General features: G+C 36.1%; 4 protein-coding genes across 7 annotated transcripts; 3 read left to right on the top strand and 1 right to left on the bottom strand.

The window, feature by feature from the left end:
• Positions 1 to 939: 939 nt before the first annotated feature.
• LOC107782853 (uncharacterized) lies at positions 940 to 11,391 on the top strand. 4 transcript variants are annotated; one of them, XM_075217658.1, is made up of 9 exons: positions 940 to 1,600; positions 7,883 to 7,921; positions 8,001 to 8,105; positions 8,211 to 8,299; positions 8,772 to 9,427; positions 9,520 to 9,609; positions 10,032 to 10,117; positions 10,271 to 10,301; positions 10,384 to 11,391. In XM_075217658.1, exons 1-5 carry the CDS (start codon positions 1,019 to 1,021, stop codon positions 8,827 to 8,829), a joined length of 873 nt encoding a protein of 290 aa, XP_075073759.1. In that variant the 5' UTR covers positions 940 to 1,018; the 3' UTR covers positions 8,830 to 9,427; positions 9,520 to 9,609; positions 10,032 to 10,117; positions 10,271 to 10,301; positions 10,384 to 11,391. The 4 variants fall into 4 exon arrangements, with proteins under 4 accessions (XP_075073759.1, XP_016459276.1, XP_016459277.1 ...); XM_016603790.2 differs by adding an exon at positions 8,453 to 8,673 and having other exon boundaries at positions 10,032 to 10,301; XM_016603791.2 differs by having other exon boundaries at positions 10,032 to 10,301.
• On the top strand, positions 8,964 to 9,278 carry LOC107782844 (uncharacterized). Its single transcript, XM_016603782.1, has one exon. It carries the CDS (start codon positions 8,964 to 8,966, stop codon positions 9,276 to 9,278), a length of 315 nt encoding a protein of 104 aa, XP_016459268.1.
• A 441-nt stretch (positions 11,392 to 11,832) lies between the features above and the next one.
• LOC107782845 (serine/threonine-protein kinase WNK8-like) lies at positions 11,833 to 12,768 on the bottom strand. Its single transcript, XM_016603783.1, has one exon. It carries the CDS (start codon positions 12,766 to 12,768, stop codon positions 11,833 to 11,835), a length of 936 nt encoding a protein of 311 aa, XP_016459269.1.
• Positions 12,769 to 16,993: 4,225 nt separating this feature from the next.
• Positions 16,994 to 17,881, top strand: LOC107782846 (uncharacterized). The gene has a single exon (XM_016603784.1). The coding sequence runs from the start codon at positions 16,994 to 16,996 to the stop codon at positions 17,879 to 17,881; it is 888 nt and encodes a 295-aa protein (XP_016459270.1).
• The last annotated feature ends 1,748 nt before the right edge of the window (positions 17,882 to 19,629 follow it).

Genomic DNA, 19,629 nt, shown 5'->3' with positions numbered 1-19,629 from the left:
CTCTCCTGCCACGTGGATTTTTCTGCATATGTGGCATTTTTTTGAAAAATAAAACATATTTTTACCTTTTTAAGTATGTTACTTTTTTATATAATTTTTTCGAATACAAGTTATAATAAAACTTGGATAGAATTATATTATTTAGGCTAAATTTTTTATTTGGCTAAAAATAATAAAGTTTTAGTTAATCTTTTTTTGAATTTGACTTGATAATAGAGATTTATACAATTGAAATACATAGTCAAGGCTTCTAAAAAGTTATAAAAATACACAGTTGAAATAAATAGTCATTGCATCAAAATAAAAAATAAAAAAAGTGTATCCATAGAGTAAGTTATTTCTTGCAATTGTACTCTCTTTTTATTTCTTCTTTTGATGCAATGACTATCTATTTCAACTGCGTATTTTTACTTTTTTCAGGTAAAATCTGTAAAAAAAATATATATTTTTAGAGCACCATAGTTTAGAGCTATGTAAAAATTATAGCCAAAATAATTAATTTTAAACTATGTATCTATTTATTTCAATTGTATAAATCTTTATTATCAATCAAATTCAAAAAAAGATTATCTAAAAACTTTATTATTTTTAGACAAATAAAAATTTAGCCTAAATAATAATAATTCTATCCAAGTTATATTATAACTTGTATTCGAAAAAATTATATAAAAAAGTAACATACTTAATTTTCAAAAAAATGCCACATATGCAGAAAAATCCATGTGGCAGGCGAATGCACCCGTATTTTTTGCCACATCAACGTTCAGGGTATACTGGCTCTCGAAAAGCCAAGTTGAGGGGTAATAAGATCACGAATAGTTTAAGGATAACTAATAATCCGCGTCAAGTTTAGGGGAATTGTAAGTTATTTTGCCATTTTCATTCTTGTCAATTCTCTCCAAGAAAAAGAAAAAAGGAAAAATAAAAAACAAATAGGAGCAAAAAGAAGAAGGCTGAAAAATGCCTAAAACCCTTCCATCTGTTCAGCTTCACTGTGAAAAATCACCCAAAAGCTCCAATGGCGGCCTTCGAACTGCTCCATCAAGCTCATCGCCACTGCTCCTACAAAACCCAATCTCACTTTTCTCCTCTTCTCCCCTCTCATTTCCACCAATTCCTCTCCTCTTCATCATCCCAATCACAACCCGAATCCCCTGAAAACCCGATTCCAGTCCAACCCGTTTGGTACATACCCAAGGACTCGCCACAATCCCTACCTACAGATACCACATTTCAAGCTTCTACCCGACCCGAGTCGAATACCCAAGACCCGGTTAACGCCGATGGTAATACGTGGACACGGGAGGATCTCCGGTACTTGAAGGAAGCACCAAAAATAACTCCGGTTTCTTACCCGACCCGAGTGGTTCCGTTACCTGAGGATCGGGTTGAAGAGGAGGGGGGAGTGGAAGCTAAGGGTGATGAGGAGCTGGAGAGAAAGAGGAGAAGAATCGAGGCGCAAAAAAGGGCGGCAATGAGGAGAGTTTTGAATGTTGAAGAGGAAATGGTTCCATTTCCAACATTGGTTAACGTGAAGAGTAGTGATGAAAAGAAGAAAAAAGTTGTTTATGATCTTAAAGAGGCCATTCGGCTTGTAAAGGTCAGATCTTTTTTTCAAATTAGTTAGGGTCGGTTACATGGATTCTTATTACTAGCATTTTGTTGTTTATGGTACAAAATTGTGACTCTTTGTAAAGTAAGTAATTGGATCATATGAATTGGAAAAAAGAGAGAAGAAAAGTTATAGAAAATGGTTCCATTTCCAACTTTGTTTAGTGGGAAGAGGGACGAAAACAAGAACAAAAAGGTTGTTTATGATCTTAAGGGTCCATGCGGCTCGTAAAGGTTAAATTTTTATTTGTTTCAACCAATGTGCTTTAATCCCGAATTAAGATTGCTCATTCGGAGCAAGGGGTGCATACTGGTGAGAAGAAAAAAAAAATGAGAGCTATTTGGGAGTAGTCGTCTTGAATGGTGAAAGGAGTAGAAAAAGGAAAAGCCGAAAAGGGGGAATTAAAGCTGAAGTTACTGTGCAACAGAGTTTGTTGTTTTAAAAAAAGAAAGAGTTACTGTGTAACAGAGTACTAAAAGGGAGTTGAGGTGGTGTTCAAGATTGCTTCAAAAGTTTGGGAGGGTTGCAGCACCTGTTCAGTAATAGGCGGCGGTGAAAAAATGGAAAGAATAAGAAGAAAGGAGGAAAAGACGAAATGAAAAAGAGGAGAGAAACAGAATAACTGAAGAAGTGTGTCTCGTGGTTTAAACAGACAGGTGAACAGAAGTTAATGAAATGGAGATTTGATGTCTGAATACCACACAAAAACTAGTTGGACGGGTAAGATTTCTAAAATAGAAGTAATAGGATACTTGAGGAAGTTTATTAGTATGATTGTCATGTGGACAAATAGGATTAGATTGTATTGTAGGCTTTCTGTATCTTGTATTTGGCCAAGATTTGGGCGAAGGATTGACAAGATAACTAATGTTTGCATCAAGAATAGTTTTTGCCTAGTGATTGACATTCTCCTTATCCTAATGTTATTTTAGTTATGAAATATTATGGAAGAAGTTATGCGGAAGCATTACTGTAAAGAAAATTATACATGAATTAATCTTTTTAGTTAAAGATGGAGGTGAAGGTGGGCCGGGAAGGGATTAGAGCAGGACGGAAGAGATGGAGGGTTGAATTAGTAAGCATAGCCTAGTATGCATTTATCTCACTATATATAAATAGTAAGGTCCATGATGTTAGCAACTGCCTAATAGTAACAAGGTAGGCTATTGCAGTCCTTTAATTTTGTAGAAGAAGGTGTTACTTAGTCAAGGGTATAATTGTAAATAGCAGTATAGTTGGTTAATTATGTTAGCTGTCATTAGAAGTTACTTAACACTATTAGCTTTCATATAAGTAGTTAGTGGATGTACAATTGTCCTTTACTCAGAACATTTTTCTGCTTATCAATATACAGAGGTTGCATGTGTGCTCTTGTTCTCTCCGTCTCTCTTCTCCAAATCTAGGTATCTCCATTGTTGATCTTGTTTAAACATGACATGGTATCAGAGCCTTTTAGCCACAATTGTGAGCTAATTATCTTCGACTTTGCTGTCAATTGTTCGATGGTAGAATCCGTTCTCGAAAATTCTTCGATCTCAACAATGGCGAAACCAGATCTCGACCACAATCACATTTCGTATCTTCATCCTTCAGACACTACCGGAGCGCCGATAGTCTCAATTCAGTTGACCGGAACTGAAAATTACTCTGTTTGGAGCCGTGCGATGCGAATCCGTTTGTTAGGAAAGAACAAATTAGGGTTGATCGACGGTAATCTGAAAAGAGATGATTTTGAGAAGGATCTAGGTCATCGGTGGGACAGGTGCAACGCAATTGTGCTTGGATGGATAATGAGTTCTGTTTCGAATGAGTTGTTAACATGCATAGTGTACGCAAAAGATGCATATCGTGTCTGGGAAGATATGAGGGAGCGTTTGATAAAGTCAACGCATCTAGGGTTTATCAGCTCCACAAAGAGATTGCAACACTTTATCAAGGAACAAACAGTGTTTCTGTATATTTTACCAAACTCAAAGAGTTATGGGATGAGTACGAAAGCATGACTCCTCCAAGCTGTGACTGTAGGAGATCTAAGGATTTCAATGAACATTTACATAGGCAAAAACTAATGCAATTTCTGATGGGACTTAATGGGAATTATGAGCAGGCAAAGAGTCAAATCCTTATGACTAATCCCACTCCAAGTGTTAGCAAAGCGTATTCCATGATAATTGAGAGAGAGAGTCAGAGATCATTTTCAAATGTATCTATGGTAGGAGAAGATCAGAAGCCACAACTTTTCTGTCCACGAAAGGAGGCAGTTATCCAAAACCTAAGAATAATTGGAACATTCAGTGTGATTTTTGTAAGATGAAAGGGCATAGTAAAGAGAATTGTTGTAAAATAGTAGGTTATCCTACAGACTTTAAGTTCAGAAAGAAAGGACAGGGCAACTCAACTGCCTACAATGCCAATGCAGGGAATTATGCACCAAATGTTCCTGGACCTAATGCAGGTAGAAATAATGATGGAGATGCAACTGCCTTAAATGAGATGTCGAGGCCACCAACGTTTACTACTGATCAATACAATCAGATCCTTAGAATGCTGAACAAAGAGCCTTCTCAGGAAAATATGGCTAATAGGGCAGGTACTATTCATTCTTTTATGGCTAGTGTAGCAAAGAAGGATTGGATTATAGATACAGGGGCAACGAATCATATGATATCTGATTTAGATATGTTGCATTCTGTTCGCAAAGCTGATTCCTTAAGCAGTAAAATAGTGCAAATGCCAAATGGTCAGGTGACTTCATTGTCTCATATTGGGGACCGTTTACTTTCGAAAGATGCAGTAATGAGGGATGTATTATTTGTTCTTGATTTTCAGTATAACTTGATGTCAGTATCAAAAGTAACTAAAGACCTTCATTGCTCTGTTACCTTTTTCCCCGACTTTTGTTTGTTCCAGGACCTCTCAAGTGGGAGGGTGAAGAGGATTGGTAGAGAGAAAGGAGGCTTATATCTCTTTGTTTCTGATGCTGATTCAATAAGCAGAGGACTAATTGTTACTGCGAAGGAAAAGAATATTGATGTTTCATTGTGGCACATGAGATTGGCTCATGCTTCTGGAGGAGCTATGAGGGAATTGCTTGGAGCAGACACTCAAGATTGTAAGAATGTAGTCAATAAGTGTGGGATATGCCCCTTAGCCTAGATTGCCTTTTCCTTCTTCAAGTACTAGCAAAACTACTGCAGTAATTCAACTATTATACTTGGATGTATGGGGTCCTTATCATATTCCTACCTTTGATGGTAATAAGTTTTTCTTAACTGTGGTTGATGATTTCTCTCGTGTGACTTGGATTTTCTTATTGAAGTTTAAGAGTGATGTGCTACTAATCTTGAGAAATTTCTTTAAAATGGTGCATACTCAATTCAGCACATCTGTACAATCTGTGAGATCAGATAATGGTGGTGAGTTTGTGAATTCTAAATTCATTGCACTCTTGAGGGAATTGGGCAGTCCATTTGAGGACTTGTGTCTACTCTCCTCAGCAGAATGGTGTGGCTAAGAGAAAGCATAGGCACATCCTTGAAGTTGCAAGAGCCATAAGATTTCAAGGCCATATTCCTTTGAAATTTTGGGGGCATTGTATCCTGGCTGCTGTTTACATCATTAATAGATTACCTTCTGTCATTTTGCAGGGTAAATCACCTTATGAGCTATTTTATGGTAAGAAACCTATGGTTCATCACTTTAGAACCTTAGGTTGTCTTTGTTATGCTAGTGTTCTATCAAGAGGTGATAAGTTTGGTGCAAGGGCTGTGAAGACTGTCTTCATGGGATATTCCAATGTCACAAAAGGATATGTCCTATATGACTTGCAGAAACAACAATTCTTCATTAATAGAGATGTCACATTCGGAGAAACAATTTTTCCCTTCCAGGACAATTCGACCAGGGATCAATCTGTTCCTATACCCTCTGATGTTTTTGATTCTGCAGAAACAACTCCACTTATTTCTAGCTACCAGGATGCTTCTCCTTTTGCAGCTGATACACCAGTTCCAACTGAGTCTCCTTCTACAGTTTCAGTGTCATCACCAGTTATCCCACCTTCTGATTCTCATTTGCTGGATGATTTATCCTCCACTTTTGTTGACAACTTTGAGGAGACCTTAGCACCTCTACCAGTTGAAGATGATACTTGTCTTAGAAGATCTCAACGAGTCACCAAACAGCCCTTATGGTTAATGGATTATGTGACTACTACTTCTACTACACAACCATATTCCATGTCCCATTATGTGTCTTATACTCAGTTGTCCAGCCCCTACCAAGCCTATTCGGGTGCTCTCTCAGCTACATTAGAACCTAAATCTTTTCATGAAGCCTCTAAGGATAGTCGTTGGGTTGATGCTATGAATGCTGAAATTCAAGCTCTGCAAGACAACAGAACTTGGGAGTTAGTTCCTTTACCACCTGGAAAATCACCAATTGGGTGCAGATGGGTGTACAAGGTGAAACTAAAGGTTGATGGGGAGGTTGAAAGGTTTAAGGCCAGGTTAGTGGCCAAAGGATACAGTCAAACTGAAGGTTTTGATTATCATGAGACGTTTTCGCCTGTGGTGAAGATTGTCACTGTTCGAACAGTTCTTTCTTTGGCTGCTATGCAAGCTTGGCATATTCATCAACTAGATGTGTATAATGCCTTCTTGCAGGGTGATTTACATGATGAGGTGTATATAGAATTGCCTCAGGGATTCTCAAGTCAGGGGGAGTCCAAGCTAGTATGCAGACTTCTCAAATCCCTGTATAGATTAAAACAAGCGAGCAGACAATGGAACTTGAAACTCACAGAGGCACTACTGCAATCAGGTTTCAATCAGAGTAGTCTTGATCACTCTCTCTTTATCAGAAAAGAGGGAAGCAGTATAGTGGTGATACTTGTCTATGTAGACGATATGTTAGTTACTGGGAACGACCTGAAGATGATACAAGACACAAAGGAGTCATTGCACAAAGCTTTCAAAATTAAAGACTTGGGAGAGTTGAAATTTTTCCTAGGAATGGAATTCAGCAGATCAAGCGAAGGGATTCTAGTGAATCAAAGGAAATATGCACTAGAGATTATATCTGATCTGGGCCTGGGAGATACAAAACCATCTTGGACACCATTGGAAGTCAATGTGAAATTAATAGTACAGGAGTATGATAAACTGATAGAAAAGAAGGATGATCCTCTTCTTGCAGACAGAAATCAGTATCAAAGGCTGATAGGAAAATTGTTATACCTCACTTTGACAAGGCCAGACATTGCTTATGTTGTACAAACATTGAGTCAGTTTTTACAACAACCAAAGAAATCACATTGGGAAGCAGCCATGCCAGTAGCAAGATACATCAAAAGAGAGCCTGGCTTGGGAGTTTTGTTCAACAGTAAACGTTCCAATAAACTCATTGTATACTGTGATGCAGACTGGGCCTCTTGTCCAAATACAAGAAAATCAGTTTCAGGATTTCTAATCAAGTATGGGGATTCATTAGTATCATTGAAGTCCAAGAAACAAAGCATAGTTTCTAAAAGCTCAGCAGAAGCAGAGTACAGAAGCATGACAACTGCAGTTTCAGAAGTTGTTTGGTTGACTGCTCTATTGAAGGAGTTGGAAGCAGATGTACTACCAATTAATCTGTTTTGTGATAATAAAGCAGCTTTGCAAATAGCTGCAAATCCAGTATACCACGAGAGAACCAAACATATTGAAATAGACTGTCACTTTATTAGGGAGAAGATACTATTGGGCCTAGTGAAAGCACAACATGTTGGATCAAAGGATCAAGTAGCAGACATTTTGACAAAAGGATTGAGCGGAGTACAACATGAATACTTGACAGGCAAGCTGGGATTGCTGAACATCTTTGCACTTACCAGCTTGAGGGGAGTGTAGAAGAAGGTGTTACTTAGTCAAGGGTATAATTGTAAATTGCAGTATAGTTGGTTAATTATGTTAGCTGTCATTAGGAGTTAGTTAACACTATTAGCTTTCATATAAGTAGTTAGTGGATGTACAATTGTCATTTACTCATAACATTTTCTGCTTATCAATATACAGAGCTTGCATGTGTGCTCTTGTTCTCTCCGTCTCTCTTCTCCAAATCTAGGTATCTCCATTGTTGATCTTGTTCAAACATGACAATTTTCGATTACGGGTGGTCAGTTGACGACCCCTGTGAGCATGTTGTTGAACGAATAGGGTAGGGTGGGGGTGGGGGGATATAAATGTGCTTTTAGTGCTTCTCAGCGAGTAACGTTACGTGCTTTTGCAGATGGCCAAGTACTTGAGACAATTGATGCTAGATACTAAAGTAAGTAATATGCATCTTTCTGCTCTTAATTCAAGTTGTTCTTTATGAATTCGTGCTTATTTTGTCATAATGTGTGCAGAAAGGTACTGTTACCAAAGATATCACAAAAGCAGTGAAAGAAGCAAAGCGAGGTGTACCTTTCAAAAAAATCAAAGCTGCAATTGTTTATGTAGGAATTGGGAAGGTACACTTGCCTCTTTCTCTTCTTCATCAAAGATTCTTAAGCTTCATTAGATAGTGATTACTGGAATGCAACTCTTGATGCTTTTCCCCGAAACACTGTTTGCAGGTTAGTTTCCAAGATGAGGCACTGTGTGAAAATGTTGGCTCATTTGTACACGTTTTTTTGCGTCAGAAGCCTGGTGGCCTAAAAAAACAGTAAGCAACTCTTGCTTATATCCTTATTGATTTGTTTGGTTAAGGCCCTGTAAAAAGTCCTGCTTCTCTTCCCTCCCATTTAGGATGTTCATCAAATGAGAAGTACTATAGCAAAATTAAGAAGATAGCCGTCTCTCTTTTTCAAATTCCTAGGTATAGAAGATGGTACAGCAGCAGTAGTGCTGCAAGATTTCCCTCACACAACCCTCATCCAATTCTTCAGTCCTGTGGTCTTCAGCATTGGTTCAAGAATTGGCAAGAATTGAGAAAGAATAAACTTACAGCAAGCACTTTTGGTCAAGCTGTTGGTTTTTTTCCCAAGCGCAGACCCCAACTCTGGTTGGAGAAAATCGGGGTGATTGAACCCTTCTTGGGTAATTTAGCTACGTGTTGGAGTAACATCAAAGAAGAGGAGGCTCTTGAGAGATATAAGCTGATAACTGGCAATCCTGTTTCTTTTACTGATTTTCAGGTGTATCGGGAAACGAAGATGGAGAATGACTGGCTTGCTGCTTCCGCCGACGGTGTAGTTGACAGGTTTGTTTATCAGTTGCCATCCAGAGGGGTTTTGGAGATCAAGTGCCCTTTCTTCAAAGGTGATATGAGTGCGGCAACTCCTCGGAAAAGAATTCCTATTTAGTATGTTCCTCAAGCTCAGGGTTTAATGGAAATATTGGATCGAGATTGGATGGACTTTTATGTTTGGACTACAAAAGGAAGCAGTTTGTTTAGGTTGTATCGTGACGAAGAATATTGGGAACTCTTGAAGATTGCACTTTCTGACTTTTGGTGGAAGCACGTCCAGCCAGCAAAGGAGTTGTACAAGAGATCGGAGATCAAAAATCCCCTTGTCAAACTACGCTCCTATAAGTCAGAACCTCAGCATGAATTGTTCCGGTCTATCATCTATGAAAGCAGGCGTGTGCTTGATAATTCTGTGTTGCTTATGTGTGAAGTTGATGGAAAATTGCAAAACTGAGATTCCTTTAGAAAGATTCAGTGGTACTTCTATAAGCATACTTGAAGTGGAAGATCACATGCATTGACATGGGCCAGTTGAGCAAATGAACTGGCCCATGTTAGAGCAGATGTTTGGGCAAAGTTGGCTCAAACTCTTATGGAGATAAGGTACATTTTGGGTCAGTTCTTTTAACTTTTCTAAGTCTTAAGCTGCACCTATCAACAGTAACCTGGTTTCAGTTTGCATTTACATTGGTCAGTTAAGTTGGAAATTGCTGTTGTCGACCCAATAACAACCTTCAAATAGGAGCGGGAAGCGGTGATTGCAGAATGAGAATCCCCACGTGTTGGTATAAGTTGTTCCTTTATCTTTCAAATTGTTTTGTTGATTTTCTTATCTATCTCAGCTGCTGCTCTATTATCATTCTAAACACCCTCTTTTAATCTGTAAATCAGAATCTGATAAACTATTCCCAAAAACGAGTTGAGCTTTGCATGGTTTATTTTCTATCTAAAATATCAGAAGAATAAAGGAGTATATATTCCTGCTTGATGGAGCAATTATATGCCTGCGGCAAAAATTCTATGCCTTTTTTTTTTGTCCCCTCTTTTAGAGTGGTCATGGTGGGTGTTATTCTTTGTAAGCACCGTAACATAAATGATGAATGCCTTTAGTTATCAGAATTCATGGCTTTACATTAAATGCCCTTACCAGTTAGTTTGATTCATTCGCTGTGGTGTCTCACCCTCTTGTTTATGTTACTTTGTACAGGTTGTCTATTGCTCTCCATGCTACTACAGATGACGTGTTCTACGCAGTCATGTTATATTCCAGAGCATGCAAAAAATTATGCTGCAGTTATGTATAAGTACTATGTCGTTGATGACGTGTTACTTATTGAAATGTGTCACCGTCTCATTTAAAAGTTTAAACTGTTAAAGGAAACAGTCTTTTAATTACCTTAATTATATTATGTCGTCAACATTATTAAGTTCTTATTTCGTGTGCAGGTAGAGATTCATGTCAATATCCATCAGCAAGGTAACTTAATTCTTATACTTCTTTTCTTTAACTTAACCTTGTTAGCACATAGAAATTCTGACTAATCTTGGGAATTTTACAGCACAAATGCATCTATTATGAACATAAGCAATGCCAGTGGATCCAGAGTATTTGGCGCCGGACCAAACACACCATCTACCTCATCAGCTGCCGCGACAAGTAGCTCTTTTAATTATCATTTCTACATCTTAGCATACCTTGTTGTGATACTGCTAGCCCTAACACTGAAGCTAATTTCGTAATATTGGTTTAGTTACTTTTTCAAAAGTGAGGCTTGACTCTCAAGTCATTCCCAAGAGGGGTAGTTTCAAGTACCTTGGATCGGTTATTCAGGGGATCGGGGAGATTGACGAGGATGTCACACACCGTGTAGGGGTGGGGTGGATGAAGTGGAGGTTAGCGTCGGGAGTCTTGTGTGACAAGAAAGTGCCACCGTTACTAAAAGGTAAGTTTTATAGAGCAGTGGTTAGGCCTGCCATGTTATATGGAACTGAATGTTGGCCGGTAAAGAACTCACACATCCAGAAGATGAAAGTAGCAGAGATGAGGATGTTGAGGTGGATGTGCGGGCATACAAGGATGGATAAGATTAGGAATGAAGATATTCGAGAGAAGGTGGGTGTGGCCCCCATGGAGGACAAGATGCGGGAAGTAAGACTCAGATGGTTCGGGCACATTCAGAGGAGGAGCACTGATGCACCGATGAGGAGGTGTGAGCGACTGACTGTAGTGGGCACGCGGAGAGGCAGAGGGCGACCTAAGAAGTATTGGGGAGAGGTGATCAGACAGGACATGGCACGACTTAGGATTACTGAGGACATGGCCCTTGACAGGGAATTATGGAGGTCAAGCATTAAGGTTGTAGGTTAGGGGAAAATTGTGAATATTTCTACAGCACAATAGAGTGAGACTAGCCAGTTAGGAGTTAGACTAAGAATGCCATTGGTCGTCTATTGATGCAGGGCTTTACCTGCTAGTTTTTACTATACTAGCCATCTATTTCGTATTTCGTATTCTGTATTTCATATCTCCTATATTGCTGTTATTTTATTATGCATTTTTATGGTACTAATATATCGTCTCCTGTTGCTTTTTTGAGCCGAGGGTCTCCTGGAAACAACCTCTCTACCCTTCGGGGTAGGGGTAAGGTTTGCGTACATATTACCCTCCCCAGACCCCACTTGTGGGATTATACTGGGTCGTTGTTGTTTACTTTTTCAAAAAGGGTAAAAGCAATGTCTCAAAGACAAGAATTGGAAAGTTCAAATGAAAAGGCAAAACTCAAAAGTAAGAAAACAGATTCAGAATACAAGAAAATATGTCAAAGAAGATATGAAACTGTCTTTTCCTTTTCCATTATGAAACTGTTTAAATGAAAAGGCAAAACTTACATTTTGAAGGTTCCATTAATTAGGACAAGAGCAATTCTAATATTAGCAATACATTCTGGAAAAGAAAAGGTTCCTATCTACTCTAAACTTTCTCCAACATAAAATGTTTGTAAAAGAATCTAACACTTTATTCCCCTGAAAGGATGACTAACTACAAAACTGGCAGTAGGAGCACAAGCCTCCATTGTTGATGATCCACCATTGTACACAAAGAATGGATCTTCCAGCAACTCTTCTGCGGACGGCCTAACAGACATGGGAAGCAAACACTTCTCAATGATATCCTTCACTCTGGAGTCTTTTACCTTTCCAAGAAATGCAGGTTTTTCACCAGTGATATACACTTTCCTAAGTATTTGCCCTTGATTGTTGCATTCCCTATATGGATATTCACCCGTAACCATCTCAAGTAGACACATCCCGAATGCATATATGTCCACCAGTTCATTGTATTCACCATCGTAGAGCTCAGGAGCCATGAATTGAGGCGTTCCCTTAACCTCTTTGGCGAAATCACCCTCCATAAGATGAATCGCCAACCCAAAATCTCCAAGCTTAACCTGTTTGCCACCACTCTGAACAAAAATATTATCACACTTGATGTCTCTATGAATGATCTTTGGGTTTTGTCCATGAAGAAAGCTCAAACCTTCAAGAATCTGCCTACCCCAGTTCTTAATATTCCCCAAGTCAATACCAGTCCCGTTATTACTCTTCAACATATACTTTGTCAAACTGCCCGAAGGGAATAATTCTGTGATCATGTTTAGAGTTTTTGCCTCGGAATCAAACCAGTAAGAGAGGCACTTCATAACCCTCTCATGGTTTAAAGATTGCAATAGAACAGCCTCAGAGAACAACTTTTCTGGGGTTTTTAATAATGCTTCACCATCTTCTCCATGAAAACTTATTTGGTTCCACGCAATTTCAATGTTCTGAACTTGATCAAAACCTAGGTACACCTCTTTAAAAGCGCCTTCACCTAACACGTCACTATATCTAACGAACCTACCACATGGAGATTTCTCTTCAACTTTCTGTAACCCGTAATCCATCGTAGCTTAAATTCAAACTTGAAGAAAACAAAGAGATTGGAAACACAGAGGAAAAAAGATCAAAGCGGGTGTTCAAAGAATGCTTCGATTGCAGCTGTAAAAGAATCCATAACTAACGACAAATTTGGATGAAAACGCATGATGTTCGATAGCTTAATATCAGACATTGATGAGGATAATCTCAACCTTTTCATCTCATGAATTTATGCATTAAACAGAATGAAAAAACGATGAAATTGAGTGCCGAATGATGAGATTAATGTAGGTAAAATATAGTGAAGGCAGGGCGTAATATTTCTTTTTCGTTCGAACTTAGTAGTTATATAGGATTAGTGAAAATACTTCCTTAATTGAGTTCAAGTAGGATTAGTGAAAAGTTAGGATTTCAATATTGCGTTCCAATTATTTTTTCTTTTATTTCACAAAATTAGAAGCTTCTGCCTTCACGGTAAAGATTTCCTAAAGTTTTACAGTTATTTTCCTCATTTGACTTGGATTGAAAGATAGAAGAGATTTGAACTTCGAAATTTTTCTAGATTCTTTATAAAGACAATAAAGACAATAATAAATAGGTTCATTTAGTTAATAATTAGTAAACTTCAAAATATCTTTGTTTTCCACACACAAATAAAAACATTGTTTTGTTTAGTCACAAAGAGGAATTTTAAATTACGAAATTACTTTCAAAACTAAATTATTGTTAAGTAAGGTAAAAGAATTCAAATTGGATGTGTTTTTAAATAATTTTAAAAGGGAAATCAACTCTTAAGCCTTAACGATGTAAAAGTTTTTGGTTAATCTATTTTCTTAAATTAAAAAAAGGCAAAATATCTCCCTCTTCTCTTTTGGCAAATTACAAGCATTCCTTTTTTCTTTTGCTTTCTTGGAAATACTTTAAGGGGTCGTTTGGTTACAAAAATATGAGGTTATAATTCAGGAATAAAATATGTGAAGTAGAAATTTTTAATTTCGAGATTATTTATATCACAATTATGTTTTATTTTTATACCACACTCTATGAAGGATGGCAATCTCGGGATTACTAATTCTGGGATAAAACAACATATTGGTCATGCATTTGTCCTTCTCCAAAATTTTCTCCCAAATTCTTTTAAAAAATTGAATGCTAAATTTGGAAATAAAGGTTTATCCAAATTTATCTAATTTAAATAAAATACATATTTTATATTATACCTCATATTCTCATTTTTAATCAAATGAACTAAGCATCTACAAAAAAATGGTATCTCCATTAAATAATCATCCCTATTTAATCTGTGTATTGTAATCCTTACGTTATAATTAATAATTAATAATTGCACACAAGCAACAAATATTGACTAAGTCAGCATGTAATATTTTTATTGTTCTTTTTTAAACTTATGACAACGTGTACAAAAATACAGCCAGTATTATATATATGCTTGTTGTAGAATTAATGTAAGTATTACAGTTGTGATTTGGATAGAAAAAGATATTCATATTCCTATTTATTTTGCTAGATGTAGAGTGGTATTTTAGAGAAGATTTCTTTTCATTTTCTAAAGATTACAAATTAATTTGGTATAAAGAATTACATACAATTACCTTTTAAGTAATCTGATTGTAAATTCCTTGTGAATTTGTAAATAAAAAGGGTCTAATTTTTATTATGTTGATAGTAAAATTCGTTTTGCACTTTTACTAGTATAAGTACTTGTATGGCGCGCAAACGTCATTAAAGAATATTAATCATATTAAAGTATGATCTGTTTTTAACAAAATCATAAATGTCGTCTTATGTCACTGTAAGTGTATACACAATAATAAAAATTTATGTATTAAGTTTAAAAGAATCATATAGCATTTCGAATAATTTTTGGATGAAACTCAAATATAATAATTATATATTTGTGCTACAAATAACCTGAAAATATAACATGATTCAAACAATATCTTAAAACTTCTTTATCTACTATACGATTTTTTTAAAAAAAATTTACTACCTTTAACCTCTCAGTCATCAAGCAAAATGATTGGTCGTTGTTGAATTAGAGTAATCCTCTTCACCTATTGAGTTAATCAACAAAGAAATAATTAGTTGCATCTTGTGCTGCTTCTTATCCTTTCCATGTTTTTTTCCCGAGCCGATGGTCTATCAAAAACAGTCTCTTTATCTTCACAAGGTAAGGGTAAGATCTTCGTACACACGACCGTCCTTAGACCCCACTTATGAGATTATACTGAATTTGTTATTGTTGTTGAAATAATTAGTTACATCTATTTTGAAATAAGACAAGAGGGGTTGCTCTGATGGTAAGCAACCCCCACTTCCAACCGAGAGGTTGTGAGTTCGAGTCTCCCCAAGAGCAAGATGGGAAGTTCTTGGAGGGAAGGATGCCGGTGGTCTATTTGGAAACAGAGGTAAGGTCTGCGTACACACTACCCTCCCCAGACCCCACTAAGTGGGATTATACTGGGTTGTTGTTGTGCATCTAAACCGTGCAAGTGGTTCGAGAGTATTTTGAACACAAGTAATGCACGTGAACTCGTAACCTTTACATTAGATCCGCCCCTGCACAACCAGAAGAGAACATGTTAATTAGACCAGCAAATTAAAGGGTTTTATCATACCAAATCTTAGGTTAGTATTTTTTGAACTCTTGGATTACACTATTTTAACCAATCATATATAATCTAAAATTTTCATTAGATTAATTTATTTTTTATTTACGTTGTCAATATATATAAGCACTAGTTTTTTACTAGCGACAAACTATCTCTTAAATCTTACCAAATGCGTTTATTCAAAATTATTTTGGAAAAAAAAAAAAAACTTAGTAAATTATAGTATATAGCTATCATTATTGCGAACATTATTTCTAATTAAGTTGATACTTGTTCAGAATGTACATCCTCTTTCTCTTTTTGGTTCTCGTCCGTTATTCAGTATCCGCATCACGACTCCAATTAATCTGAATTTGCATTGCGTAAGTTCCATTTAATGGTGACATGCTTACTAACAGAATTTTTTCATATATAAAACTCGAACCCAAAACCTCTGATCAAAGGTGAAAGAAATTTCATGTACCACTACCCTAAACTAAATATTATTTAACCAAGTCAAATGAGGCACATATTTTCTCTAGTCATTTGCTTTATTTAATTTTTATTTTTAATGTAAATAGACTGCTATCACATTGTGGGACCGCACATCCAATATATATATTGCTGGAACTATTCCTGGTTTTATAAGCATTAATTAATTATCCTTAATTCCTACCAAGTTGGAATATAATTATAGTAAAATATTATATTAAAGCCATGTGCATGCATTTCCTCATTAATAATTGGAGCAAAACTCTCGTCGATACCTTAACTGAAATGCAATTATCCATTTGATTTTTTTAAATAACCTTGGTGTCTCGGATAGTTTGTGCCCACCTTAACTACCTTCATGGGATATTTCTTATTCTCACCGGCGTAAATATCGGATAACTTATCCACCAAAACTTGGACAGATGAAAAGAAACCACCTATTATTTTTTCTTTCGCTGATATTTATGTTTTGACAATGTTTTAAATTATTTATATATTAGTAGTCCCATTTTTGTTATATAGTAGTAGTATGTTTTTTTGGCTCACTTAACCAAAATTGAAAAACCAAGAGATATCACGACGTAGTTTTAAAAAAAAAAAAAAACATGACAAAGAATTCTAAGTCAAATGATGAATGTAAAAGAAAATATAACATGGCATGACCTATTTGAGAGTTGCGTATAACTCATTAATGTCGTGTTAGTATTTAAATGCCAACTGCCTTTAATTTGTTGAATGATTGTGAAATCATGTAAATCACTTTTTTTTTAAAATTTTTATATGGTATCTGATATTTGTATTGAGGTCCCTAATGATACGGAGTCGCGCTGCTTAAAGCCTATTAAAGGAGGAATCGTTCGCTACCAAAAAAAAATTCATTTCTAGGGATCAAATTCGAGATCTCTAGTTAACGATAGAAGAATATTATTCATTCTACCACAACCTTTAAAGATAAATCAGTATCTTAATTTATACACAAGAAGTCGAATATTTTAGAAAAATAAAAGTAAGTTGACAAATGGACACTTTATCTATTAGTAGCCACTCATTGTGGCCTATGATGTCCCCTATTCTTCTACTATTTTTTTAGGTGGTTTTTTTGTACATTTCATATTATATCATCTTCTTCTTCTTCTTTTCTCTCTATATGGAAGAGAAAAACCAACATCTCCTTCAACCTCTCATAAAACCAACCACAAAAAACTCTGCCATATACCCCTCTTCCAATCTTGAAGTTGATGAAAATAGCCACAAAAGCACTTCATCAAATACAAGTATATTTCTTAGGCTTGTTGTGGTCATTTTTGCAATAGTAGTCTCCTTATGGGCAAATTATGAAGCCTCCAAAGGTTTTTCCATAACAATTGTCAATGAAGCTGATGCTACATTTGCAAAGAGGCGTTTTGATCTCTTTTTCGTATCGAACGATGAAGCCACACGTTTACTTTTGAAGACAAGTAAATTTGTCGAAAATATTCTTTACCCTACTAGTGATGATGATTTTGGCCAACCCCAGATCAAGAAGCAAGTTAAACATGTCATACTCCGGCTATCTAGCCGGAATATGACTCGTCCAATCATCGTTGAGTCCCGTGACAACAACGATGAGTTTGTTCTACGTATAAGTCCTTCAATTTTGTATAGTCCAAATTATAAGCATGCCATGTTTTTGGCACTTCAAAAAGGCATGGCGCGTATATGGCTATGGAATGGTCAAGGCAATGCCCCGGCTAGTCTTGTAAATGGAATGATTGAGTATATTACTAGTTTAGCTAGTTATGGACGTGCAATATCAGAATCTGAATCAGTTGAGCCAGTGACAATAGGACGGAGTTGTTGGAAGAGCAAGAATTCAAGAACCATAGCAAAGTTTTTGAATTATAGTGAGGGGAAAAGAGAAGGATTTGTTAGAAGATTGAATCAAGCAATGAAAAATGGTTGGCATGAGAAAATGATTGATGATACATTAGGAATACCAGCTTGGCATCTATGTGAAACTTATAATTCTTCAGGTAAATTGTTAAATTCTGTGTAAGAGAATATGACATTGTCACATTATGTTGGTTATTTATGTCAAGATCAAGCTATTATTGGATGACAATTGGCAACATCATCACATGACCCCAAATGGGTGCACAAGCAAAAGAACATGGCTATAAATTAAATAAATTGAAGTGGGGTTGGAGCATTATTTCCATTCTTATTCAGATAATTGACAGATCACTTTACCATTATTTATCAATTGCTTCATTTTTTTTCTTTATTAGTTAATTTATCGTGGTCAACAATTTTGTATGGTGATTCTTTTTTATTTTATTTTATGGATCAATAATATTTATCATGTACTTTTAATGTGCGACTAAAATTCCAAACGGCCGGGCAGGCTAGGTTTTTCATTTTCAAGACTCGATTTAAATATTATTGGTTAAAGGGAGCGGAATCTCAATCATCTCATCGCTCCCGGCCCTTGATGGTGACGCTAGAGGATTCCATTTATAATGCGTATGGCTTTCTATTATCATACCTCATTGGTATGATGTTGGGAGGGTTTGAAACTTATCGTATTATTTTGGAAAATCTATACAATACAATCGTTCTTCAAAATAATAGCTGGTAAATATACAACAACAACATATCCAGTAAAATTCCACTAATGGGGTCTGGAAAGAGTAGAGTGTACATAGACCTTATCTCTGCCCCGAAAGGATAGAGAGACTGTTTTCGAGAGGCTCTCGGCTCAACAGAAGAGACTAGCTGACAAATATATATATTTTATATGTTAATATATAATATAAATATAATATACATAAATTGATTATATATATTTTAAATCCTTGGCTATCAGCTGTAATTATTTTGTATTGAGTGGCCAAAAAGCCCTTGTAAGACATTCATGGTTTTTTGATGCGCGGGGATAAGGTAGGATACGGTGTGAGATTAAACTTATATTGTGTTTGGTTGACCGGATAAATTTATACCATCAACCAAATATAGTATAAGTTTAAACTCATACTTGGTTCTGAATATCCCTCTTTATCTCACAAACTTGAGATTATTTTATCCCACTTTCCAGGTGTAATAAATTAGTTCATAGATTATAATTTCAGAACTATAATATATGACAAGAATAAAGAGTTAACCAGCACAATTCTAGCAATCAACTTCAGAATATTAGTTGACAATACAGTAGTATTTCTTTTGGTTTTATCAACGACGACGACGACCCAGTGAAATCTCATTTCAGTGACAATTTTGGAATATTAGTTGACAATACAATAGTATTTCTTTTGGTTTTATCAACAACGACGACGACGACCCAGTGAAATCTCATTTCAGTGACAATTTTGGAATATTAGTTGACAATACAATAGTATTTCTTTTGGTTTTATCAACAACGACGACGACGACCCAGTGAAATCTCACTAGTGAGGTCTCTCAGCAATGTGTACGCTAACCTTACCTCTACCCGAGGGGTATAGAGAGGCTTTCCTAAAAGACCCTCGACTCAAGAAGACGTAATAGAGCACTTTCATCTATTATTCCATGATTTTTTTTTGTTTATAACAGGACTCTGCATTTGAGTCAACTCGAGCCAGCCTTTTTCCAATTAAATTTTTAAAATAAATAATTACAATGACAATTTAATTCATCAGAAGAGATATTAAAATTTAGTAGAAAAATTATCTTTGAATAGCCAAAAAGGACATTTTTTTTTATTGAATTTCATAACTTCAGAAGGACAAATTTGTATTTGAATTTCATAAGTAACTTCAGTTACAGTAT

Source organism: Nicotiana tabacum, chromosome 1, assembly GCF_000715075.1.
Source record: "Nicotiana tabacum cultivar K326 chromosome 1, ASM71507v2, whole genome shotgun sequence".
NCBI classification, from domain to species: domain Eukaryota; kingdom Viridiplantae; phylum Streptophyta; class Magnoliopsida; order Solanales; family Solanaceae; genus Nicotiana; species Nicotiana tabacum.
The sequence above is the reverse complement of the archived record's forward strand: the minus strand, read 5'-3'. Positions and strand labels throughout refer to the sequence as shown.